This window comes from Pongo pygmaeus, chromosome 19 (assembly GCF_028885625.2).
Source record: "Pongo pygmaeus isolate AG05252 chromosome 19, NHGRI_mPonPyg2-v2.0_pri, whole genome shotgun sequence".
Lineage (NCBI taxonomy): Eukaryota > Metazoa > Chordata > Mammalia > Primates > Hominidae > Pongo > Pongo pygmaeus.
Window position 1 is genome coordinate 92,560,288 of NC_072392.2, and position 26,170 is coordinate 92,586,457.

The following is a 26,170-nucleotide window of genomic DNA, read 5'->3' on the forward strand; positions in this document are numbered from 1 at the left end:
ATGGCACAATCTCGGCTCACTGCAACCTCTGCCTCTCAGGTTTAAGTGATTCTCCTGCCTCAGCCCCCCAAGTAGCTGGGACTACAGGCGCATGCCACCATGCCTGGCTAATTTTTGTATTTTTAGTAGAGACGGGGTTTCGCCATGTTGGCCAGGCTGGTCTCGAACTCCTGACCTCAAGTGATCTGCCCATCTCAGCCTCCCAAATTGCTGGGATTACAGGCGTGAGCCACCGCACCCGGCAAGAGTGCCCACCCTTAAGCTGTCAGGGAAAACACACGCCAAGCTCTTGGCACTGTGCCTGGCACAATCACCACTCCCCACAAACGAAAGCTTTATTCAACAAACGTCCCTTGGATATCTGCTGTGTGCCAACCAGGGGGGGTTTTAGAGGGAGGCTCAGAGGATGTAGAGGAGCCTCCCTGAGTAGGGACTGCATGTGCTCACGGGGTGGGGGGTGCCTGGGTGGGTGGGGCACGCGTGTGCTGGCCTCTGTGGATGCACACATCAGTTCTTGGATCTGTGCAGTGAAGATCCTTGGCACGTTGAGTGGAAGGTGAAGCTCCAGCGCTCTCTTCCCGACCCAGTGTTTCTCACAAGAAACCCCAGTGATTTGAGCTGAGAACCAGTGCCACAGCCTGCCCATCGCCTCTTTGCCTTGCTCATGTAATTGTCCAAAATTCTCTCTCCACTCCACCTCTCTCATTCTTTAGGACTCAATGCTAGTGCCACCTCTTCCAGGAAGTCTTCCTCTAGGGGTAGGATTAGGTGCCTCCCTGTGCTCTGGCACTTTCCTGGTTATTGACATGATCCTTGAGTGTCGGAAGGCAGGAAACCTGGCCTCCCTTTGCACTCTGTCCCTGAGACCTTGCTCAGCAAGCATGTTGACCTGGCCTGAGCACCCCATGCTGGTCTCCCTGGCAGCTTAGAGCACCTGTCCCCACCCCTCCCCAGCTCAGCTCTGGCTCACCTGGCGGAGGGGCACAAGGGCTCCATTGTGTGCTAGAGGGGACAGGAATAGGGTGATGCTCTCGAGGGTGGGGTGGGGGCTGGAGCCCAGACAGATGGAACCCAGACAAAGCCCTCTTTAAGCGGGGATCATGGCAGCTGTGCTGACAGTGTACTACAGGAGCCTGGTTAGCTAAAGGAACCAAATGCCCAGGACGCTGTGAACTTGGCAGTGTCTGGAGGTTGTATGAAGGTCATGGGTGGGATGGGCATTGGTGCATGCCACTCACCCTCCCTAGTGCTGAAGGCCCCCCTCCCAGAGGGTGCTCGTGAGGCCACTGGTCCTGCCCATGTCCACAGGAACACTGGCATTGGGATGAGAGCAGGAGCAGCTGGCTAGGTTCTGGTTGTGTCCCATGGGGACCTGTACCGGGGAACTCGGAGCCAGGTTTTACCTTCAGTCGGGTCTGACACTAGAGCAGGGCTCATGCTGCTAGCTTTGGGGCCTGGGACAGGGGCCACATCCTAGAAGAGGCTCACTGTGACCACCTAGCTTCTGGCCAGCTGGCAGGGAGCCTGAGTGAGTGGCCTCATTCTTTTCCCCGCACAAAGCCCCCTGGTCCATCCTATCTAGAGCCCTCTCCTGTAACTGGCTGACCTGAAATCCCATCTGATTGGGAAAGACTTCCGCATGAGGCTGCCAGGGTCAGGCCTCCTGGAAAGCCACCTCCCTCTTCCCTCCTCCACTGAGAATCCCAGAAGGGGCCTTGCCAGATACCTGGTGGTCATAGGTTAGTTTTGATGTGTTGAGCACAGGTATGAACCTATCCCAGAAGTCCAGGTGGTGAAGGAAGGGGGTTTGACCCAGGGCATATGTAGAATGCTGGGGGAGTCTGGTGGGAGCCCCGGGGCTGTCATCCTCCTGGGACTGGGCATCCTAAATCCGCAAGCTCGATCTGGGTGGACCCAGAGGGACCCACGAGGATCTCCTGGATCCACGGAGCCCGGCTGTGCTCACAGCTCTGCTGCCTGCTGCCCCCTCACCAGCCTCTCCTCACCCCGGAGCGGCCACCCCTCATGCCTCGTCTGTTCCCAAGCCCTTTTTGGGACTGTCACCAGCCCTGGCTCCCTTGCTGACCCAGGAAGGGAGCATAGCCCCTGTCTCTGCTTCCATGGGGCACCCCTATGACAGCCCACCCTCCTCAGTGCCCTGCCCACTGTTAGGACTCAGTTTACCTCCTTGGACAGTATCTTATCCCCAGTTGAGTTAGGTAGGGCTAATGCACACTGTGGGTGTTGGGGTTTCCTGGAATTACAGGAACTACTGAGGGATGGGGCAGGAACTCCCCTACCTGCCCCATCCCACAAGGCCCCTCGTGGGAGTAGGGGTGGAAGTGTGTGCGTGAGAGGCAGTTTAGGAGGGTAGCCGGAATGCCAGCTGGGACCCAGACTGCCAGGCCCCAGTCCTGGCTCCGCCATTTCCTGGCAGCATGACTTTGTGCCCCAACTTCCCCATCTGAGAAGAATCATCATGATGATTCAAACTGAAGTGCTCAGTCACGATGATCCATTGTGATTATGTGCTGGGAGGACGGGGCTGGGAATGAAGGCTGCCCATGCCCTACCTCCCTCGCCCCTTTCCCTCCCACTGAAAGAGGGGACCGATGAGACACCCATTCCCTACCTCCCTCGCCCCCTTCCCTCCCACTGAAAGAGGGGACGCATGAGATGCCCATGCTGGCTGAGGCTGCTGTCACGCACTCCATTCAGCACCCATGGCCCCAGGGAGCATCCTCCCTTCTCATGAAGAGCACGGTGGTGGCTCATTTTCCCCTGGCTGTCACAAGCCAGGACCCCAGGGAGCCCAGGCGTCCCCAGGCACAGAGCAGCATTTAAAGACGCCAGCTGCCTCTCAGGGGGCACCTCCACAGTGCAGTGGTTGGGGGTGGTGCATGAGGACAGGGACTATGGTCCAAAGGGACCTCAGGCAGGTACAGGGCCCATGGAATCCCAGTGACTTTCTCCACGGTGAGGGTGGGGTTGTGGGTCTTGACTTGATGGTAGAGTCATGGGTGCGGGAAACAGGTGGCCACTCTCAGTCTCCACCTCTGCCCTCTTAACAGCCCCTTGAACAAAGACTGTTGAGCTCTCGGCACATGCCCAGAGCTGTGCCCAAGCACATTACACATTGTTCCAGGGTCTTCCCAGCCCTGCAGGTGGATCATGCTGCTGTCCCATCTGACAGAGGAGGAGACAGAGGCTCAGGCAGGTTACACCAGGCCCGACCGCCAATAAGAGGTCACAGGGGCCTCAGTGACTACCCTGATTCTCCTCTACTGCCCCTGATCCTCTCATCCTAAATCCTCTAAACTCAAGCCCTCCCACGCATCTTTGAATGTCTCCCATCATTTCCATGAATCTGGCATTGTCTCTATCCCCACCCATACCCTAGACTAGGGCCCCCAGCAAGGACACAGCCTCCTTCCTCTGCATCTCTGCATAGAGCTCGGGACAAGGCTGAGTACACAGCAAGTGCACAGGGGCAGAGGCAGGGGCAGAGTGGAGCAGGCCCTGAGATAGTTCTAGAAAATGGGCCCCTTAGTTACCTTTGGAGGAGGGGAAGAACCCAGCCGGGACCCTTCTGTGTCTCAACACACATGCCAGCAGGTGCACACACACACACACCCCCACACACACACACACAGTGCTGCCACTCCTGCCCTGCAGGGAGGGGAGCCCCAGCTGGGATTGGCCCACCCGTGCCCTGTCCTGGCTGCCAGCCCAAGCCCCTCTGCCTCCCCTTCCACTCCCAGCTCAGGCTCAAAGCTGCAAAGGGCCACTGGAGCAGTTCCCTCACAGCCCTCTCAGCCGCGAGCGGAGCTCCCCAAGCCCAGCGTGCTGACCTCATCCCTCACCCAGCTGCCTGCAGCTCTTTGCCCTGTCCCAGGCTCTGCTCTGGAGGGGTGAGGCGGGGAAGGCAGGGCTGTAGTGAGGTGGACAGGAGTCAGTGGACTTTGAACTCAGAGCCTGGTTGGCACCCTGGGTCTCCCCTTGCTGATGTGTGACAACCTGTGGGGTGTGACTCCTTTGGACCCTGATTTCCTCATCTGTAAGGTGGGAGTCATAGCTGGCCTTAGCCTGGGGTCATAGCTGGGGTTAAAAGAGACTGTGTGAGGCCGGGTGTGGTGGCTCATGCCTATAATCCCAGCACTTTGGGAGGCCAAGGCTGGCGGGTCACTTGAGGTCAGGAGTTTGAGACCAGCCTGGCCAACATGGAGAAACCCCATCTCTACTGAAAATACAGGTGGCACGCGCCTGTAGTCCCAGGTACTTGGGAGGCTGTGGCAGGAGAATCACTGAACCCAGGAGGTGGAGGTTGCAGTGAGCCGAGATCACACCACTGCACTCCAGCCTGGACAACGAGCAAGATTCTGTCTCAAAAACAAATAAATAAATAAAAGAGACTGTATGTGTGGGTGCTTGCAACAGGTCCTGATACAAAATGAGCCCTGACAGATGCTGCCCATTCTTCTGTTGCCCTCTTTGGCAGAGACAGCATGGGGGGTGATGTTGCAGTGAGGGGCAGGCTCCCAGGGTCTGGGCATGTGGTAGCCTGGGCATCACCTGTGTGTGCTCTGCTCCCCTGGGGCTGCACCAGCCTTGCAGAGGCAATTGCTCGTTGTCAGGAAGGTGTCCCCTTTGAGCATCCAAGGCCAGGTGATGGCGAGCTTGACCTGACATGGGAAAGCTGAAGATGACAGGAATGGGCTCTGGCTCTGAGAGCTACCTCCAGTGGGACCTGGGCCCTGGACTCCGGCCTCTGGCCCCTCCCATCTCTTGCCCACGTCCTGAGGCGACAAAGGCTAGGGTCAGAGCCCAGAAGGGCTTTGTTAACTCTGATCGACAAAGGGGTTAACTTTGTTAACCTTCCTGAGGGTTGACCTTATGGGGGCCCGGGGATCCCAGGTGACCATGGGCCTCCCTCCGGGGACCTTTGCAGATGGTGGTTCTCATGGACCCAATGGAGGATCCCGACGACATCCTGCGGGCACATCGCTCCCGGGAGAAGTCCTACCTGTTCGACGTGGCCTTTGACTTCACCGCCACCCAGGTGAGGGAGGGCCTGGGCTGGAGACATGCAGGAGCCCCTCCCCACCCTCAGCCCCACTCACGAGGGGCCCTCCAGGGCCCCTGCCTTTGAACCTCAGCCTCCACTCTACCTGCTCACCCTCTGTTCCTTGAACATTCCCCATTCAGGAAGGTTCTCATGCACACAAGGCACACACACCCGGCCTCCTGCACGGACGCACTGGGGTTGGCACTCAAACACCACCCTACACGGTACACCTCACTTGGCTCCTCCCGAGCTGGAAAAGGAACTTGAAGGCCATCTGGTGCAGGGAGGACAGGGGCAGAGGGTGGGTTCGGCGAAGCTGACACCCTCCTCGGGGACCCCCATCTCGCCCATCTGCGGGACGCTCCCAGGAACAGATGTGATGCATCCTCAGGGCTGGGGGCCAGGAGCCAGCTGTGCAGGGAGGCGTCTCAGGTGTCCTGGGCTCTCTTTCAGCCTGGCGTCCCCCACCGTGAGTGTAAGCAGAGACATCCCCTCCCCCACCCTCCACCCCCACTTATCTTGGGGCTGGGGCTCCAGGGACAGAAACCTCTCCTATCAGAGGTCAGGACAAGCCAGTGGGTGCCTATTCTATGCCCCGCCTGTGTCCCGGCCCCTGACAGGTTTCCTTCCTCACAGGAGATGGTGTATCAGGCCACCACGAAGAGCCTCATCGAAGGCGTCATCTCAGGCTACAATGCCACTGTCTTTGCCTATGGCCCCACAGGTGAGGGGAATGCCCAGACCGTGGGTGAGGACTGCAATGCCCCTGTAATCCCCGTCATCCTCCAACTAGTCTGACCCCAGCTGGGGCAGGAATCCAGGATGTGGTCGCTCCAAATCTCACCCAGGGCCCTCCAGCCCCAGAGGCCCCATCCCGAGCCAGGGGCGTCATCCTCCCCGCTCCCCACCACCTCCCTGGCCATCTGAGAGGGCCCAGCCTTGAGGACAAACCCCAGTTTCCAGGAGTGCCTGCCCAGCAAGGCCTCCCTCCCAGCCCCACCCTGGTCACCCTCCACCTTGTTCTGCCCCAGGCTGTGGGAAAACCTACACCATGCTGGGCACAGACCAGGAGCCCGGCATCTATGTTCGGACCCTCAATGACCTCTTCCATGCCATCGAGGAGACCAGCAATGACATGGAGTATGAGGTCTCCATGTCCTACCTGGAGGTGAGTCCCCCAGCCTAGGCTCAGATGGGGCTGGCCTCCCTCCCTGGGGCTGGTCACTGCGCAGCTTCCCAGGGCGCTCATCACTGCTGCCCTCCCGCACGCCTATTGTGAGTTCCACTTTACAAACATCGCAGGCTCATCAGAGAGGTTAGGCAACTAGGCCAATGTCACACAGTAGGCGAGGGAGCGGGGATTCAAACTCAGGACCCTGCAGCTTCAAGGCCAAGCTCCGCCCTGTGCCACGCTCGCCACCTCACCATCCTCATGGGCCCATTCCTTAGAGCAGACCCTGTCTGCCCTGCCAGGCTGCCTCCAGCGACTCTGTGTATGTGGGTACAGTGAAAACTGAACATACATGTACAGTCTGGAGCCTATGGGCCTTTGCCACCCAGCCACAGCCTCCTGGTGCCCACCCCATGGGAGTACTATCACCAGACAGTGATGGGATGTCAGGGGCTGGGGAAGCACACAGAGTCCAGAAGAGGTGGGAGGCTGGACTTCATCTGGCTCCTCCGGGAGCTGATAATCTCCTGGGTGACATCTTAAGGAGGCAGTGAGGCAGAGCACCAGCAACTGCTTGCCAACAAGGTGTTGATTCAGCCAGCAAGACTCACTTTATGGGGTGGGGGTGCCCCCAGAAGGAGCACGGGGGTTGCCTAGCAATGAACAGGGCTCCTCACTGGGTGGGGGAAGGGGGTTCTGGTCATTGGTCAGGTCCCCACACAACTAGGTCAATGTCACACAGTAAGTGAGGGAGCGGGGATTCACACTCAGGACCCTGCCCGGTGCCCAGCCTGTCTGGAAAGGGGTGCTCCTTGGTTTTGAAGCCTCCTGTAACCTTGGCTCCAGCAGCCCGGTGTTTCCTGTGGATGCTGAAGCCCCTGACCCCATAGGAAGGAAAGGGCCTTTCCTCCTAATCAGGGCTCTTCTGAGAAGAGCCTGGGCTCAGGAAGGGTGAACTCTTGTCCCTTTCTTGCTTGAAAGGAAAGGGGACTCGGCCCTGGCCTTGACCTCCTGCCCTTAGTCTCCCTTCCCCCACCCCTCCCCCACCTGTCCCATCAGATCTACAATGAGATGATCCGGGACCTGCTGAACCCCTCCCTGGGCTACCTGGAGCTGCGGGAGGACTCTAAGGGGGTGATCCAGGTGGCCGGCATCACCGAAGTTTCCACCATCAATGCCAAGGAGGTGAGTTTTGTGTGGCCAGCCTGGGGCCACTGAGAGGAAGCTCACTGTCTGAGGGGCAGGAGGGGTGGGGACTGAAGCCAGGGAGCTGCTGCCCACTCAGTTGAGGCTGGGACAGACAGGCAGAACCCTGAGTGGCAGCAAGGAGGGGATTCACACCTGCCCCAATGCCCCCACCACGCTGACCCTGGGAGCGTAACCAGGCAACACTGCCTCTCCATTTGCACAGAGACCCTGACCTCCAGAGAGCCGAGGTCCACCCCAGGCCTCTCAGCACACGGAGCCCAGCCCACCCCAGCCTGCCCTTTCCCAACCGCTCAGACGTAGGACCCTCCCTGCCAGCCCCCTCGGGGATTCCTCTCTTCAGGAGCATCTCCAGCAGTCGCTAAGAGCTGCCTCTCCTCCCTCCCACCCAGATCATGCAGCTGCTGATGAAGGGGAACCGGCAGAGGACCCAGGAGCCCACGGCCGCCAACCAGACGTCCTCCCGCTCCCACGCGGTGCTGCAGGTGGCCGTGCGCCAGCGCAGCCGGGTCAAGAACATCTTGCAAGAGGTGCGGCACGGCCGCCTGTTCATGATCGACCTGGCTGGCTCGGAGCGTGCCTCCCAGGTGAGGCTGGGACCTGGGCTGGGCAGAGGAGGGAGGGTTGACCCAGGCAGCAGCGGAGGGCAGGAACGGTGACTCCTATGCAAGGCCAGCACCACAGGAACAGGGGAGAAAGGTTGGGAGGTGGGGACAGGGACGCTGGCATCTCAGCTTCGTAGGAGTTGGAGCGGGGAGGATGTCGCAGCGAGGTGGAGGGGATGAGTGGAGACTCCCGAGTTAAGGAAGTGAGGAACGTTCCAGAGGAGCAGGGTAGGGGGGAATGGGGTAGGGCATCCCGGGAACAGCCAAGGAGCTCTTGTGGGAAGGGGAAGGAGGATGGGGGTTTCTCCAGGGAAGAAGACTGCGGCTGCCCTAGGGGAGGGATCCGGGAAGGCAATGAATGGGCCCAAAGGAGTAGTTGGAGGCAGGGAGAGACAAGCATCCCCTGACTGGGAGGACTTGGGACACCCTGGGAGAGGACCCAGCCAGTCACATCACGAAGAGGAGAAGGTCCCCGTCACCCATTTCTGGCAGCATCTTTGTCCCCTCTCATGAAGTCCTGCTTGCTGAGCTCTGCAGCCTTGGTGGCAGCACCACCCAGCTGGTGTAGGTCTGGGCTCCCTTGTGCAGGCAATCTTGGGGGTTTAATGGTCACCTGAGCAATGAGGCTGGGTGATGTCACCATTGCTGGCACTGGAACAAATGCAAGGGAAATGACAGCGCCAGAAAGAATGAACAGTCTTTCATCTTTGAACATGTGGGGTTGGATCTGAACAGGGCAGGTTCAAGAAACTCATCCCTCCCTTCCAGTAAAGCCTGGGAGGCTTTCTGGAAGGCACACAGGGGAGAGACCTGGGAGGAGAGAGAGTGCCCTTCAGCCACTGGAGCCAGCTGGTCCCGGCTTCTCCAGGCTGGGCAGAGCCACCTCCTAAGGGGAGCTGCAGGCAGGGCCTCCTCAGCTTTGACATGCTCCTATAGGCCCAAGAAAAGGAGAAGAACCTGCCCTCCGCCACCATGCACATGTGCACGTGCTTCCCTCCTTGCTCCCTGGAGCACCCTCTGGAGCACCTGTGGTCCTGCCGGCTCCCAGCTGAGCTGCCTGGAAAGCAACCTCCCTCCCGTCTCATCCATGGCACTGTGTGTCAGGCTGTGCCACGGCACCTGCCCTGGGGAGAACTGGCCATCTCAGCCCTCCTCAGAGGCTGTCAGCCCATCACTCTTGTTCAGAGGCCTCCGGGTCTCTTAACCTTCTCCAATGCCCTCAATGGCCTTGGCGGGAGGACGTCCACAAGGTCCTTGGGGGTTTATTACCCAGGATCACCAGGTCATTCATTGGTGGGGTGGCTGGGGAGAAACTCAGTCCCCTGCCTCATCAGGCCACACTTGTGCCCTTTGCTCGCCCCCTAGACACAGAATCGTGGGCAGCGTATGAAGGAGGGGGCCCACATCAACCGCTCACTGCTGGCACTGGGCAACTGCATCAACGCCCTGAGCGACAAGGGTAGCAACAAGTACATCAACTATCGCGACAGCAAGCTCACCCGGCTCCTGAAGGTACCAGCCACAGCTGGGCCTGGGCACTGGGCACCAAGGGTGAGGCTGCCAGATTAAACAAATGAAAATACAGGAAACCCAACTAAATTCCAACCTCAGGATACACAGCAAAATTTATTTTGTGTAAATATGTCCCAGGAAATATTTGGGATATTCTTATGCTAAAACAAAGTAATTGTGTATCTGAAATTCAAATTTAACTGGGTATCCTGTATTTTATCTGACAACCCTAACCAAAGGCTGGGCAACGGGAAGGAAAAGGAGCACGTGATACCCCCACCCAGGGCTGTGGGTCAGAGCCGTCTAGATTTGGGGGTGCAGGTGGGCAGTCAGCCTCATGGCCCCACAGGTCTGCTGTTTGGGGGTGGCTTCCTTTGTGCAGGGGTGTCCTTGGCCTTAAATTATAGCAGCATCACTAAGCGCCCACTCCTGGCTGGTCTCTTGAATTCAGTACTTCACTCTATTAGCTCCTTAGGTCTCGTCAACAACTCTATGAGTTTGAGGGATTACATTTGCAGATGAGGAAACTGAGGCACAACAGATTTAGGTAATGTTCCTAAGGGCTCACACTAGTAAGTGCTGGAAGTAGGATCCAGTCAGAGGCCCCCCTGGTCTAATATCAGAGTCACCGCTTACTTAACATTGCCAGCAGCTGCCGTCATGACTGCACCTAGAAGCCGGGAAGGTGGGGACAATTGCAAAAGGACTGACCCCTTAAAAAGCAAGGAAGGCCGGGTGTGGTGGCTCACGCTTGGAATCCCAGCACTTTGGGAGGCCGAGGCAGGTGGATCACCTAAGGTCAGGAGTTCAAGACCAGCCTGGCCACTATGGTGAAACCCCGTCTCTACTAAAACTACAAAAATTGGCCAGGCATGGTGGCAGACGCCTATAGTCCCAGCTACTTGGGAGGCTGAGGCACGAGAACTGCTTGGACCTGGCAGGTGGAGGTTGCCGTGAGCTGAGACAGCGCCACTGCGCTCCAGCCTGGGCGACAGATCAAGACCCTGTCTCAAAAAAGAAAAAAAAGAACTAAAGAGGTGAATGAGCTTTTTTAAGGTTACGCAGCTGGTAATTGCTGGAGCAGGGCTTTCTTTCTCCCAAGCCTCACACCATATGACGCTCAGCAGCCGGGTCCCTTGAGTGTAAAGAGACAGAGAGATTGCACTCGCCAGGGAGGGCATCTTGAACAGCCTGGCAGGAGGAAGGCCTGGGGAGGCAGACCCCGCTGACCACAGCCACCTCCCATCCAGGACTCTCTGGGAGGAAACAGCCACACAGTGATGATCGCTCACATCAGTCCTGCGAGCAGTGCCTTCGAGGAGTCCCGGAACACCCTGACCTATGCCGGCCGGGCCAAGAACATCAAGACGAGGGTGAGGGCCCCTGGACCGTCCACCAGGACACACCTTCCTGGGCTGAGATTCAAGCCCCTGGGCTGATCCCTGCCACCCCACCCCACTCTCTGGAACCAGCCACTGCTGCACTGGCCTCATTCCCTAGTTGATTGTCACCTGTACACTTTCCCTGCACCTCCAAACCCTGCTCCTCTGCCGGGAAGCCAACAGCTCCCAAGGGTCCCCGCTTCCTCCAGTCCCAGGACTGTGGTCCCCCTGCCTCATCCCCTCTTCTCTTCCCTTCCTCGTCTTCAGATGCTCATTTAGACCTTTGCATTTCCAAAGCACCTCTTCATGATGGTCATCACAGGAGGCAAGCTTCATTGAGCACTTGCTCTGAGCTGTTTCACATGCTACCTCCTTTGATCCTCAAAAAACAGCAGTGTTATTGCTGTTCCCATGTACAGATTAGGACAGCAAGGCTTAAGGAAGTTAAGTGACTTCCCAGCGGGCCAGTGATGGCGCTGAGAATGGAAACTAGATCTGCCCCGTTTCCAAGTCCGTGTCCTCACCTGTCTGTAAGCATGTCGGAACCCTTGCCATCCACTTAGAAATCCATTTCTGCCTGTTCGTGTGTGGAGGAGTGGGAGTGGATTCATGTATGATAGCATGTAGGGACACTTGCCAGCTGCTGCCCTGAGGGCTTTAAGTTTTATTCCAACCCCTCAGTCGGGGACAGGAGACACATTCTTGAAACAGCTCATTGATGGTTCAGAATATTCCTAATAGCAGGTAAATGATGCCAATGGTAGGTGCTGGGGCAAGACAGGAACAGGAGGCGGGGGTGGTCTGGTGGGGTCCAGTGGAACTCTCTGGAGACTGTGAGTGGGACCCTGAAGGCTGGGAGGACATTCCAGAAAGGTGGGAGCAGGGAGGGCACAGGTTCCAAAGGCAGGAAGGGGATGGCGTCTGTGGTGGGTATGGGGAGAGCAGGACAGGTCTTCAACCAGAGTGGGATGTTCATGCAGGAGCGGTGAGCCCAGAGAAAATCAGAGAGATGGGGGTGGCCCTTCAACAATGGGTGGAGGAATGAGGACGTTCCCCGCAGGCATTAGGAAGCCACTGAAGGTTGATGAGATCTAGCAGTGAGTGTGACAGGAGGTTGTGGAAGTGGAGGAAAGGAGGCCATTACTGTCACCCAGAAAGACTGGGGGAGGCAGGGGGAAGAAAGGCCCCGCAGGCAGGCCTCGGTGAGTGCACAGAGGCAGGGCCCGGCACCTGGGGTGACTGCATCCCCTCCGCTCCATTCGTGTTCCCTGCAGGTGAAGCAGAACCTGCTGAACGTCTCCTACCACATCGCCCAGTACACCAGCATCATCGCTGACCTGCGGGGCGAGATCCAGCGACTCAAGTGCAAGATTGATGAGCAGACTGGGCGGGGCCAGGCCCGGGGCCGGCAGGATCGGGGTGACATCCGCCACATCCAAGGTGCGCCTGTGGGTCTGTGTGAGTGGCAGCCCCCTCTGGGCAGCCTCACGTTGCTCTGGGATCAGGCCATGTTGTGTTCAAATCCAGAATCGGGCTCTTTCTGGCTGGGTGGTTGAGCTAGGCACTCACCAGCTCTGAGCCTCCTAGCATTCAACTGTTAAATGGGGTTGTGATCTCTGCTTCAGACGTTGCCACAGATCACAACCCCATTTTACAACCCCACCTTGGAAGAGGAGGTGGGATCCCACGAGGGAGAGGCACGTGAGCAATGAGCTGTGCAGGGCACACACTAAGGGCTGTGGCGTAGGGCTACGAGGTCATGCCTGCACCCCCGGAATGGGCTCCGTTTCCTCGTAGACCTGCATATTTGCTATGATGGTTTTCCAACAGACAGTAAAGCTTCTTTTTTAAAAAAAAAAATTACTAATATAAAGAGAGAGGCAGACAGTAAAGATTTTTTTTTCTTTGAGACAGAGTCTTGCTCTGTTGCCCAGGCTGGAGTGCAGTGGAGTGATCTTGGGTTACTGCAACTTCTGCCTCCCGGGTTCAAGTGATTCTTCTGCCTCAGCCTCCCAAGTAGCTGGGATTACAGGTGCCCGCCACCACACCTGGCTAATTTTTGTATTTTTAGTAGAGACGAGGTTTCACCATGTTGGCCAAGCTGGTCTCGAACTCCCAACCTCAGGTGATCTGCCCACCTGGGCCTCCCAAAGTGCTGGGATTACAGGCATGAGCTACTGTGCCTGGCCACAGACAGTAGTTTCTAGGGGCACCTTCTTATAGTTGGCACAGAGGTGCTGTAAGGGTTAGCAGGAGCCCAGTTCATACCAAGGAGCTGGGAATCGCTTTTGGGCAACAGCTTGAAGACTCAATGTGGGAGTGGGGTGTGGGAGGGTGTACTAATCTAGGGGGTCTTCCTGGAGGAAGCAGTTGGACAGGAAGTGGGAGCACTGAGTTGGGAAGAAAGGGAGGGGAGGGCCCCAGGTGGGCCCAGGCTTTGCTAGCTGAACTTGCTCCCCTCCTCTACCTTGCCTACCCTCACGCATTGGCAGCCGAGGTCCAGCTGCGCAGCGGGCAGGGTGAGAAGGCCGGCATGGGACAGCTTCGGGAGCAGCTCGCCAGCGCCTTCCACGAGCAGATGGATGTGCGGAGGCGCCTGCTGGAGCTGGAGAACCGCGCCATGGAGGTCCAGATTGACACCTCCCGACACCTGCTCACCATCGCCGGGTAAGCCCACCCCCCAGGACCCTCCAGGCCCCACCCCTGTGCCTGGGACAGAGGAGCACGACCTGTGGCTGTACACTGTGCCCTGCCCCCATGGCCTGAATGCCCTGTCTCTCTGGGTGGGGCTGCGGCAGCTGGAAGCACGAGAAGTCCCGCCGGGCCCTCAAATGGCGGGAGGAGCAGCGAAAGGAGTGCTACGCTAAGGACGACAGCGAGAAGGACTCAGACACAGGCGATGACCAGCCAGACATCCTGGAGCCGCCCGAGGTGGCCGCAGCCCGGGAGAGCATTGCAACCCTGGTGGGCGAGCAGAAGCAGCTGCACAAGCAGAAGGTGTCCAGGGTTTGGGGGAGCAAGGAGAGTGGGTTTAGGGGACAGGGTGAGCAGGTTTGAGAGGCAAGGCGGAGGGGACGGGGTGGGAGTAGCCGTGAGACTTGGGAACTCAGGCCACAAATGCTGTGTGACTTTGCTAAGTTCTGTAACTTCTCTGTGCGTCACATTCCCCACCTGTAAAATGGGAGCAGTCCACGGTGCAGCCCTCATGGGGTTGCTGGGAAGATTACATAAATGCCTGGCACATACCAAGGACTCAAAAAATGGTAACTAATGTTATAATTAGGGTTTTTCAGGCCGGGCACAGTGGCTTACACTTGTAATCTCAGCATGGTGGGAAGTTGAGGTAGGCAGATCACTTGAGGCCAGGCGTTCGAGACCAGCCTGGCCAACATGGCGAAATCCCGTCTCTACTAAAAATACAAAAAAAAAAAAGCCTGGTGTGGTGGCTCACGCCTGTAATCCCAGCTACTCGGATGGCAGAGGAATAAGAATCACTTGCAACCCTGCAGAGGTTGCAGGGAGCCGGGATAGCGCCACTGCACTCCAGCCTGGGTAACAGAGAGAGATCCTGTCTCAAAAAAGAAAAATAATAAGAATAATTAGGGTTTTCCCAATAACAGATTTTTGCCTTCTGTTCTGGGACATACCCAGACCAAGGGGGCTTTAGGGTATCATGAGCCCTGAGAGGGTCACATGGGCTGGGGTTGAGCAGTTATCCCCCAAGCTGGTTCCAGGGGTGGGTTGCCGTCAGGATGGCAAGAAAGTGGACACTGAGGGGCCACCTTGGAGCAGTCCCTGATTGTAAGGCCCAAGATTCAGCTTTTAGGGTTGGCCTCAGCCTGGAGCTCCAGACAGATGTCTGGAGTCCAGGCGCTGGAGGGGCGAGGACGTGCTGGGCAGGCGGATCGGACCCCTCTCCCCGCTGCCAGGTGCTGACCTGCGCCTCCTGCAGCTGGCGCTGGAGCAGCGCTGCCGGGAGCTGCGCGCGCGGGGCCGGCGCCTGGAGGAGACGCTGCCGCGGCGCATCGGCTCCGAGGAGCAGCGCGAGGTGCTCAGCCTGCTGTGCCGCGTGCACGAGCTCGAAGTGGAGAACACTGAGATGCAGTCGCACGCGCTGCTCCGCGACGGTGCGCTCCGCCACCGCCACGAGGCCGTGCGCCGCCTGGAGCAGCACCGCAGTCTCTGCGACGAGATTATCCAGGGCCAGCGGCAGATCATCGACGGTAGGGCCCACGCCCCCGCGCATCTGAGCCACCCGCGGGGGGGCCGCTGGCACTCGCTGAGCCCTGCCCCTTCCCCGGCAGACTACAACCTGGCCGTCCCACAGCGCCTGGAAGAGCTCTACGAAGTGTACCTGCGGGAGCTGGAGGAGGGCAGCCTGGAGCAGGCCACCATCATGGACCAAGTGGCCTCCAGGGCCCTGCAGGTGGGTGGGCGCCTGGGCGGCCTGAACATGGGCACATGTGCCCAGGGAAGGGCTGATGACCAAGGCAATGCCTTCAGGCAGCTGGAGGGGACAGGACCAGGCTGGCTGGCACCCCAGGGAGTCGACTCCCTTTCCTTCTTACCCGACCCAAAGCCTTGTCGAGGCTGAGTAAGACCCGCATCCCTGGGCACTCCTGGGCATCACTTGTTCCCATCCAGGGTCTGAGGGTCAGGGCTGGCCATCTGAGATATCACAAATGGCCCCAGGTGCCCCCCCAGGAGACCATGCATCAGGCAGTGCCACTGGGGAAGCCTAGCAGACCGCAGCTTACCCCCGAGGACCCAAACACAAGCCCACTGCCCTTCTGGGGCTCCCAGGCCATCTTACAGCCCTTGTCACCCTGTGAGCCTTTGTGACTCTGTGCTGATTTGGTCCAGGACCAAATCTTCTAACTGTCCACCCTGGCTCCCTCCTCCCCAGGACATCTCCTTGCCCAAAATTACCCCAGCAGGAACCTCACTAACCCCAGATTCTGACCTGGAGAGTGTGAAGACATTGAGCTCTGATGTCCAGCACCTGCAGAAAAGCGCCCTCCCTCCCCTCAGCACAGAGAGGTGAGATGGGGGCCACCTGCCCCAGCCGCCACCCTGTGCCCTGTCCCAGAGAGGCCAACCCAGACTAAGGCTAAATGGGGAACACACAGCAGCAATGAGAGGGAGCAGGTGACCCAGGTCTGGAGCCAGGACTCCTGGGTTCTCTCTCCTTTCACACCAACAGCTTCTCCCCTGGGGTGGGGGTGGGACCTCGGTGAGACAGCCTGGTCTACAGCCACTCATCTTCCTCTGCCATCTTCAGTGAAGGCCACCACGTGTTCAAGGCTGGTACTGGGGCCTGGCAGGCAAAAAGCTCCTCTGTGCCCACCCCACCTCCCATCCAGCTTGGCAGCCTGGTGACTCAGGAGGTGAGCTCTCAGTACCCGATGGCCCCACAAGCTCCGCTGCAGCGGGTGCGGGACATGGGGGTGGACAGCAGCAGTTGGGATGGAGCCTTTCCCAAATGGCACCAGCCTGAGGCCCCGCTGTCTCTGCTGAGTGGGGCCTGGGGTCCCTGCTGTGTTTAAGGGTTTCCTCCTCCCAACCACTCCACCCCACAGGCTCCGGCTCAGGACAGCCCGGGCAGCTGGATCAACTCTTCCCCCGACAGCAGTGAGAACCTGTCGGAGATCCCCTTGTCCCACAAAGGTATGTGTGCCCTCTGCTGCCCTGGCCACCTCACCTGGCCTTGTCTAAACTGTTCAGATCACCCAGCCCAAAGCCCTTTGCTGCCCTCTGCACTGCCAAGTGCAACCATGCTTTGGGTGCTACACATTCTGTAGAGGTACCATTGGCCATGAGGATTAGTCAGTCAAGGACACTTAAGAGTCCTCTCTAAGTGAAGGACATTTAGAGAGATGGGGGCAAAATAGGAAATTAGAAAAGAGACACATGGCATGGAGAATGATGTCCCCCACCCCCGCCGCCTCCGCTCAGTAATCACTGTAATAGCAAATATTGATTCAATGTTTACCCCCTGGATAATGTAGGTTGAGCCCATTTTCTCAATTAATCCTGGAAATAACCCAGTGGCATTAGTTTTACCATCTCCCATTTGCAGATGAAAGTGAGGCTCGGAAATGGGCCCAAGTTTCTTACATAGCAAACCCCTGGAAGTGCTGGGATTGAAACCCAGGCGGTCTGGCTCCTACGCACATCTGCCATGTCAGAGGAGGGTGTTGAGAGGTGGCCTTGATCTCGGGTTGGGTGTTGCCTGTGTCCCGCTGCAGAAAGGAGGGTGTTGAGAGGTGGCCTTGATCTCGGGTCGGGTGTTGCCTGTGTCCCGCTGCAGAGAGGAAGGAGATCCTGAGTGGCACCAAGTGCATCTGGGTGAAGGCTGCCCGGCGGCGCTCGCGGGCCCTGGGCACCGAGGGGCGACACCTGCTGGCGCCCGCGACAGAGAGCAGCAGCCTGTCCCTGCACTCACTGAGCGAGGGCGATGATGCGCGGCCACCAGGCCCGCTGGCCTGCAAGCGGCCGCCCAGCCCCACGCTGCAGCACGCTGCCAGTGAGGACAACCTGTCCAGCAGCACGGGCGAGGCCCCATCCCGGGCAGTCGGACATCATGGGGACGGCCCTGGGCCCTGGCTGCGTGGCCAGAAGAAAAGCCTGGGCAAGAAAAGGGAGGAGTCGCTGGAAGCAAAGAGAAGGAAGCGGAGGTCCCGATCCTTCGAGGTCACCGGGCAAGGGGTGAGGCGAGGCGCAGGGGTGGGGTGTGGCGAGGCGCAGGGGTGGGGTGTCTAGGCACTCCCGTAGCAGCTGGGGGCCTGAGGGCTAGATTTCTCCAAAGGCTCCAGGGCACCTCTAGCCTACCCCACACCCGGAGGCACCACCCTCCACAAAGTCTCTGTCCCCAGCCTAGCATAGTAGCTGGGACAGATCCTGGTAGCAGATCCCTCTGCTGCTCTCGGCCTCACCCCACTGTTCAACCATCATAGCTCTCCCGCCCCAAGACAAACCTCCTGGGGCCCCATCAGGCGGAGTGCATCTCGGACCACAGGATGCCAGTGTGCAGGCACCCAGCCCCTGGTATCCGGCATCTGGGAAAGGTCACGCTACCTTTGGCCAAAGTCAAACTCCCTCCAAGCCAGAACACGGGTCAGTATGGGCACGGAGGGGATGGGGAGGGGAGGCCTCCACCAGGCAGGGGAACAGAGAAGACACATCGCATTTCCTGCGCCTCTGGCTGCCCCTTGCTGGAAGCATGGTTCTAGCAGAATACTCGTGGGACTGGCATCCTGGGGTGGTGCCCCTAGAGAGTTCAAGGCCACTGGGTGATGGGAGAGGAGTTGGGGAGGCATTCCGAAACCACTGATCCTGCCTCTTTCCCTGTTGCAGGCCCGGGGGACTCCTCACCCCTGGCTGTTCCCCCCAACCCAGCTGGTGGTTCTCGACGGGCTACCCGTGGGCCCCGCCTGTCCCACGGCACAAGCACCCATGGCAAAGATGGATGCTCCCGGCATAACTGAGGGGCCCTGCCTGGAACTGGCTCTCTCGCCTCCCAAGACTGAATGGGGTCTAGCAGGGCATGGGAGGTGGAGGCTGGGCAGATGGAGATGACCAGGAAGTAGGAGCTCAGGATCTCAGCAGGCCGGGGCTCCTGAGACCCAGGAACTGGGGTGTCTGCCCAACCCTCCCAAGCTTTCAGTGCCACCGGGGAAAAGAGGTGAGGCCAGGGGACATGGCCGGGACGGCTGGGCTCCCTGGCCTCCCAGCCCTGGACAGAATGCTGTTGCCAAACCCTAAACAGCCCTGAGGCCAGCCTCGGCCTTGGAAACGGGGGAAAGCAGCTGGCAGTGAGACGGGGCTCCTGGCCCACGTGTGGGGCACGGCCATCCTGGATGGTTGGGGAGGCGCCGACAGGCACTTCACGTATTACAGTTGGGGATGTGGGTGAGGGAGGGAATCTGGTTTTGTTACTTGGCAGTGGCTTTTTCTCCCCCTTCCTTTTTAACAATAAAATCCCATTTGGGTCTTGATGGTTGTGTTGGAAATTTGGCCTTGTCTGGAATGTGGGGTGGCCATGCCTAAGATTCAACCAACTCCCCCCCCCACCCAGTCCCCATCTACCCCTGGCTCGCTATATAGCACCAACCTACCAATACCTGTGGGAGAGGGGTTTTTCTCTAGATCCTGAGGCCTCTCCCCATGGTGGGGCTAGCAAGGTCCATTATGTCCCTATCCCACCGGCCTTCACACCGGCCCAGGCACCCTCCCAGGAGAGGTCAGGGACTTGGGGCGGCCCAAATGCCAGAAAGTCTCACAACCCAGATGAGGCGGTTGCCCCTCGAGGTCAGGGCTCAGAAACTGCCCAGCTAAGCCTCTCAGCCTCAAAGTGAGGAAACTCCTCCAAGGGGAATGGGGTGCTTCCTGACTCCCCCGCAAGGGGAATGGGGCGCTCCCTGTCTCCCAGGCAGGTGGGTTGCTGTGACCTGTGACCATGTGGATGCTTTTACCTGCCCTAGTTCTGTGTCTGGGTGGGGGGAAAAGCTCAACAAAGGGGAGCGAAACCTCTAAACCCCCTGGCTTGTGGGACCCTCCCTGGGATGTTTTCACCCAGTAACTGAGTGGTTCAATCACCCCCTTACCACTCTGAGCATCGGTTTATTCAGGACCAAGAACGTTCCTTCAAGTCAGCTGTGAAATCAGCTCTTGAAACCAGGCATCTTGTCTACCACGCCTCACCTGGACTCCACCCCAGCCCTAGGGTGGCCGGCGCCTGGCCATCCAGGGGACCAGGCTTGTTGCCACCTCCACGCTCTCCTTGCCCTTCCCTGACCCACAGGGACCACCTAGGCCAGGCCTTTATTCCCAGACCCCGAGGCTACTTGGGGGTCCGGATAAGGGTGTGGTATACGGGCTTGACGATGAGGTGCAGGTGCAGGGCATTTTCCACCAGGTACTCCGAGTTGCGCCGCTGCAGGTCGGCATGAGCCAGGAAGTCGCCGGCCTCCTCGCTGCTCTGGTGGAAGCTGTAGGCGTGGCGGACTAGCAGGCGGCCCTGCTGGCGAGCCCCCACCAGCACGGTCTTCTGGAAGCTCACGCCCGCCGCGTCGCCGCCGCTGCTGGCTGGCGTCACCACCAGCCGCGGTCGGCCGTCCTCCGGGCGCGCGGCGGGCAGCGCTGTGCCCGCGGCGTCCGCGTAAACGGGCCGCAGGCTGACGGGCAGCCAGCGCGGCGAGAAGAGCACGTTCCAGGTGACCCGGCGGCCCGCGTCGTGGCCACTCGGGCCCAGCTGCGTCTGGAAGCTGGTGCTGCGGTCGTCGCGGGCCGGGTTGTTGATGACCCACGGGGCGCCCCAGGCGGGCGCGAGGTAGTTGCGGGGCAGGAAGGCGCTGCCGTTGACGTCGAAGAACTTGGCGTAGTGCAGCGGCGACGCGGCGTGGAACTGGTAGGCCTGCAGCAGGAGGTCGGCCACCGCGGGGCCGTGGCGCGCCAGGGCTGCTGAGCGCGCCTGCAGCTGGAACAGCTGTGCCGGTGGGATCATGGGGTAGCGTATGGCGCGCAGCGCCCTCTCGGCCACGGCAGGGGGCGGCCTCGCGCGACCCAGCCAGGCCTCCAGCGCGTGGAACAGCTCCAGTTCATCCTGCAGCACCAGGTCCGAGCGTTGCAGGAGCTGCCACAGCAGCTCGGGGCTCACGGCGCCCCACTCGGCGCTGGCCGCCACGGCCGACAGGTTCCAGGCCAGAAACTGCAGGCAGCTCTCGCGCAGGGCCTCGTCCCCGGTGCCCACCGCGTAGTGGTACCAGCCCACCGCTGGGCCCGCGCCTCCTGCCAGGTGCGCGCGCATGTAGTCGGCCACGCCGCGCTGCAGGGAGGCCACGCCGTACTTGGTGGCCAGTCTGTGCAGGGGGATGGCCTGGGTCAGCAGCACGGTCAGCTCCCCGCAGTACAGGTACCTGCCGGAGAGACCAAGAGGTGGGGCTGGGTCAGGGCGGTACCCACCTCCCAGCATAGCTTTTTCTGAGACCACAGGGGACCTAGCCTGGAGTTGGAGCTTCACGGTCCGGGTGCAAACACAGTGGAAGCCCCACCCTGAGGCTTCACATGTTTTCCTTTCAAGGACCCTTCTAGGCCATTCTTACTTCACAGGCTCTTCTTTTCGTTTCTGTGGTGATGTAGAAATTGCCTGCACTGACTGTGCCTCTACTAGGCTTGCAGCTCTAGGCTGGAACAAAACCGACGTGGCTCCTGCCGTTGGGGTTTCCAGTCTGGTTGGGATCCATGGCCTGCCTTCTCCTTGCCATGAGTCTGGGCAAGTCACTTAACTTCAATGAACCTTAGGCTAACCAATCACCTAGGAAAGGGGGAGTGGCACACACCCCTCAGGGTTATTGTGACAACCAGAGAAGAATAAAGAATCTTGCTACAGGCCAGGTGGGTGCTAGTGGCTCACACCTGGAATCTCAGCACTTTGGAAGGCCAAGATGGGAGGACTGCTTGAGGCCAGGAGTTCAAGATCAGCTTGGGCAACATAGCAAGACCCTATCTCTACACACACACACAAAAAATGCTAAAACATTAGTCACGTGTGGTGGTGCACACTTGTAGTCCCAGCTGCTTGGGAGTCTGAGGTGGGAGGATAGCTTCAGCCCAGGAGTTCAAGGCTGCAGTGAGCTATGATCATCATGCCACTACACTCCAGCTTTTTTTTTTTTTTTTTTTTTGAGATGGGGTCTTTCTGTGTTGCCCAGGTTGGTCTCAAACTCCTGGACTTGAGCAGTCCTCCCACCTTGGCCTCTCAAAGTGCTGGGATTACAGGTGTGAGCCCCCATTTCTTTTTTGCAGCCTCACCTTTCTTTTTCCTCTCCTACTGTTGGTGATCACTTGTGCTGAGTATCTCTTCCACTTACTTCTGCCGCTGTCCCACGGCTCACCTTTCCTGCCAGTCCCCACTGGCACATGGCACCGCACTTGCCTCTATAGGAGTGCGGCAGCCACTGCCAGCCATCTTCCCCAACATCCATTTCTCCCCTTTCCCCTGCGTGATTGCCTCTGGGAATAAAAGACCACATTTCCCAGGCTCCCTGATTGTGGCCTTGGCCATGTGACTAACTGCTGGTCAATGGGCACAGTTTGGGATTTGCAGGAAGGCTGGTTAAATGCAACTGATTCTGGGTAATGGAAGACCCTTTTTGCCCTTCTGTCTTATCCCCCTTCCTGTTGCCTGGAACTTGGAAGCAATGTATGGAATTCTGCAGGCATCTCGTCTGAGCCGTTAGAAGAGTTACTTTCTTAGACACTAGTGTGAATGGCACCCCCTGAGCAGCACCATGGCAGGAGGCAGGAGGTGGAGAGAGCCGTCTAACTTTTTCAGCTCCCTAGCCCTGTGGTTCTGAACCTGGCCAAACACCAAAACCACAGCGATGCTTTAAAATAAAAAATATTCCTCTATAATGGAATATTTAGGAAAATAAAAAGTAAATAAATAAAATAAAATAAAAAATGATTGCTGGCCCTAACCCTAGACCTGAAACTGACGATCCAGGTTGGGATCCGTGAAACTGTAGTTTGTTTGTTTGTTTGGTTGGTTGGTTGGTTGGTTGGTTGGTTGGTTGGTTGATTTTTTTGAGACAGAATCCTGCTCTGTCACCCAGGCTGGAGTCTAGTGGCACGATCTCAGCTCACTGCAAACCCAAACTCCGCCTCCCAGGTTCAAGCGATTCTCCTGCCTTAGCCTCCCAAATAGCTGGGATTACAGTCGTATGCCACCATACCCAGCTAATTTTCTATATTTTTTGTAGAGACGGGGTTTCACCATGTTGGCCAGGCTGGTCTTGAACTCCTAACCTCAGGTGATCCGCCTGCTTTGGCCTCCCAAATTGCTGGGATTACAGGCATGAGCCACCGTGCCCGGCTCCAAAACTGTAGTTTTTAAAAGCTGTCTATGGCCAGGTTTGGAAACAGCTCTGAGGGGGTTACCAGGAACCGAAAGTGACATCAAACTGCACAGATGACACGGGCAAAGACAGGGAGCTGTACAGTGGAAGAAGGGATGCAGGAGTCACTGTCATCCCAGTGATGTCCGGGGAAATGGACATAACAACCTCTAAGGGCCTGGGCTTCCCTGACCCTGTAGGTGGAGGAGCCGGGGGCTGAGGAAGGGATGAAGCCTCCCCCTAGTCTTCCGCGTCCCCACCTGATGAATTTGTCGAAGACAGCGGCGCAGTCCCGCGGCTCCTGCAGCACCGCCTCGCTCTGGTTACTCAACAGCTCCCGAAACAGCTCACTGTGCAGTCCCAGCAGCAGGCGGTGGGCGTGGAAGACCCGGACCTCGTCGGTGCCCGCAGCCTGCACCCGCAGAACCACATCGCTGGCGTTGCCCTGCCGCAGCAGCTCCTGCAAGCGCTGGAGCACCACCTGGGAGTGGTTGATGGAGGTGCCAGCTGCCTCCCCGCCAACATCGGCTCTCTGGGCTGCAGCAGGAAGGAACACAGCACAGCCTGAGAAGGTGCCCGGGCCCAGAACCTCAGTCAGGGGTGGAGAGGGACCAGCTGGAGACATATGCATGGGTGTGAGCAGAGGGCAAGGTGGGCCTAGGTGGGTTGTATGTGCATACCTGTTCGTGCCCACGAGGCACGTGGATGCATCTGTGCACACACGAACGCATCCTGCGTGGGAAGGTCATGCCAATGCAAACCCCAAGAGGATGCTCTTGGAAGGGGGTGCATTCAGGCAGGGAGAGGTTGTGCTCGGGTTTAGGACAACATGCCCAGAACTCATCTCCATGCTGCCAGCCCCCCAGGCAAGGGTTGAGGAAACTCGTGGTCCCACCCTTCTCACCTCCTAAAGAATTGTCCATCTAACCCCTTGGAGCAGTAGTCAGAAGTGGTGCATTCACTAACAAATATTTATTGAGCACTTACTGTATGCTAGACATTCTCCTAAGAGCTTGGGATATGGCAGTGGACAAAGCAAGCCAAGTTCTTATGCTCATAAAAGCTCATAAAAGCACAAATTGACATATCAAATGGGTAAGACACACACAAATAAGCACTCCAGTTTTAAAGGAGCCAGCCAGGGAACCAGTGTCAAGGCGGGCTCCAGCCCTGCAAAGGCCCTTGAAGGGAATGGGCCTCGGGTACTGGGAGCAGAGAGAGCGTTAGGGAGGCCCCAGCAGTAGCAGGAGAGAGGGGCGGGTGTGAGACGAGGCTGCGGGTGTGGAAGGGAAGCTGTTTTCCAGGCCCAGCCCGGCCCTCTTGGGTCCTGATCTCTGAGACAGAAGCCCATTTTCTGTGGGTGGCCAGCAGGGGACAGGAGAAAGTGCGAAGGGCCAGCTGGTGCTGGAATAGCACTTCCTGGGTAACTGAGCATTGAGGCTGGCCAGGCTGGCCCTTTTCTCATGCTCCAGGATGCCCTGACAGTCAGATGGGGATGTGCACTCCGTTACAGAAACTGTCAGCAGCTTTCCCAAGCCGAGAACAGCGAGGGGAGCCTTGCAGAGGGAGGCGGGCGGGGGCCTGATAGCAGCAGATGGGCCCCGGCCACATGTGTATGCACAGCACACACAGGCCCGTGGTGCACACAGGAGAGAAGGCTCACACAGGAGCAGAGCATCTGTGCATGAGAGGGAGGCCGAGGGACAAAGGGAGGGTGAAAGAGAAGTGGGTAGTGTGTTTCCCAGCCCTGCCTTCCCCAGCTGTCACTTTGAAGGACCTGAATGCTGATGGCGTCCTCATTCAGCCTCTGCCCAGGACAATGGGCAATGGAGGGTCCTCTTGTCCTTAAGACCCCTGCCCACCTGCCTGCCAGGCCCCTCCTTCTTTCAGAGAGATGAGTCAGTGGAGCTGTCCGGTCCACCCCGTGCTCTCCCCAGTAGCTGGACACCGCCCCCTCCTGGCCGGTCGCGTGCAGCCAGGGCTGGGACGACCTGCCGCTCCACCCTGCCGCGCACCTGGCCCACTGCCCGCTCACCTGCACGGGTGACCAGGCCCACCAAGGTCAGCATGGCCCAGAAGCTGCCCCAGGACCCAGGCTTGGAGTAGCCTCTCCTAGGCATCTTTGTGCTCAGCCCCCAAGTCCAATGGAGGGACGGTGAAGCCCAGACCACTCTGCTCACATCCCTCTTCCTTATATAGGATCCAGCACAAGGGGACGGCACCCCCCTTCCTGCTTGGGCTCCCTCCCCCACTCAGCCTCCTCCATGGATTGGTGGAAACTGGCCCCAGCTGTTGCCCAGGCAACCACTTAAGCCAGAGAGCGGCAGCCCCAGGGGCTATTGTGCTGCCTGTGGGCCCCCAAGGGGAACAGATCCGGAGCCCTCCTCCCCCAATCTCCTTACCACCCAGCAGGGCTAGCCGTGCCTCTCCCTGGAAAGTTTCAGGCTCTCTGGAGAATAGGCGAGGGGCTCCAGGACCACTGGCAGCCATTGGCCTGAGGGTCCCCAGTTCCCTCCCCCAACCCCAGGCCTCGGCCCTGGCACAGAGCGCACTTGGCAGCATCGTGGCTGGAGCGCCATGGTGAGCCGGCTGCAAAGGAAGGGCCTGGAAGAGGAGAGGAGAGGCGGCTGAGGCTCCCACCCCTCCCCCACTCCCATTTTGGGGTGGGGCACCTCCTCAGAGAGAAGCTCAGGGATCTCTCAAATAGGGGCCCATGGGCAACTGATGTCAGTTTCATATTCTTTGTTGAAGAAGGTTCCTGGGATGTTGTGGGGAGGGTGATGGGCTGGCAGGAAAGTTCTATGGGGACTGTGACTGTCACCTTCCCCAGGGGCAAGCTGAGCCAGGTGGCAGGGCTGGGCATAGAGCAGATGCACCCTGCCCCATGCACCACTGCATGGGCGACCCCTGCCCAGAGCGGGACTGGCCACCTTCTAGCTCTGCGCTCCAGCCAGCCCAAGGCTGGGCACTGTCTGCCCTGCTATTTCCTGACTTGAATTCTCCTTCCCCAAGTGGCCTCAGGTCTCTGGGTTCACCTCCTTGGAAGGCTTGTTTTACCAGCTTCTGTCTTATTTCCAACTGTAATTTTTCCTTTTCCAGGCCGAGGAAGCATGCCGAGGCAGCATGCCAAGGAGGCATGCTGCAGACCTGGTGTTTCACTCCCACTGTAGGGAAACTGAGGCAGGGAGCTAGGTTGCAGTCTCAGTTGGGTTAGTGCAGAGGAGTGCTCCTCTGAAAACAAAGGCAACAGAGAGAGGAAAGTGAGTCTGGAGCTCAGTGGAAGCGTGTGTGTGTCTGTGTGTGTGTGTGTGTGTGTGTGTGTGTGTGTGTAG

At 58.6% G+C, this 26,170-nt stretch overlaps 2 protein-coding genes across 2 annotated transcripts in view; one reads left to right on the plus strand and one right to left on the minus strand.

Annotated features, from left to right (window-relative positions):
- The window catches only part of KIF19 (kinesin family member 19), a 29,409-nt gene extending 10,471 nt beyond the window's left edge, over window positions 1-18,938 (plus strand). Inside the window, exons 3-20 of the mRNA XM_054458338.2 lie at window positions 4,949-5,059; window positions 5,702-5,789; window positions 6,097-6,233; window positions 7,296-7,421; window positions 7,835-8,029; window positions 9,413-9,559; window positions 10,810-10,932; window positions 12,216-12,381; window positions 13,434-13,608; window positions 13,740-13,938; window positions 14,894-15,164; window positions 15,246-15,367; window positions 15,848-15,981; window positions 16,223-16,328; window positions 16,521-16,608; window positions 17,252-17,649; window positions 17,898-18,057; window positions 18,298-18,938. Of these exons, the coding sequence (XP_054314313.2) occupies window positions 4,949-5,059; window positions 5,702-5,789; window positions 6,097-6,233; window positions 7,296-7,421; window positions 7,835-8,029; window positions 9,413-9,559; window positions 10,810-10,932; window positions 12,216-12,381; window positions 13,434-13,608; window positions 13,740-13,938; window positions 14,894-15,164; window positions 15,246-15,367; window positions 15,848-15,981; window positions 16,223-16,328; window positions 16,521-16,608; window positions 17,252-17,649; window positions 17,898-18,057; window positions 18,298-18,428 (2,877 nt within the window). The 3' untranslated portion in view covers window positions 18,429-18,938. The remainder of the gene's footprint in view (window positions 1-4,948; window positions 5,060-5,701; window positions 5,790-6,096; window positions 6,234-7,295; window positions 7,422-7,834; window positions 8,030-9,412; window positions 9,560-10,809; window positions 10,933-12,215; window positions 12,382-13,433; window positions 13,609-13,739; window positions 13,939-14,893; window positions 15,165-15,245; window positions 15,368-15,847; window positions 15,982-16,222; window positions 16,329-16,520; window positions 16,609-17,251; window positions 17,650-17,897; window positions 18,058-18,297) is intronic.
- Window positions 18,939-19,543: 605 nt separating this feature from the next.
- Window positions 19,544-25,007, minus strand: BTBD17 (BTB domain containing 17). The gene is made up of 3 exons (XM_054458339.2): window positions 24,874-25,007; window positions 23,099-23,375; window positions 19,544-20,858 (listed from the first exon to the last, which is right to left on the minus strand). The coding sequence occupies exons 1-3, from the start codon at window positions 24,956-24,958 to the stop codon at window positions 19,784-19,786; spliced, it is 1,437 nt and encodes a 478-aa protein (XP_054314314.1). The 5' UTR covers window positions 24,959-25,007; the 3' UTR covers window positions 19,544-19,783.
- Between the last annotated feature and the right edge of the window lie 1,163 nt (window positions 25,008-26,170).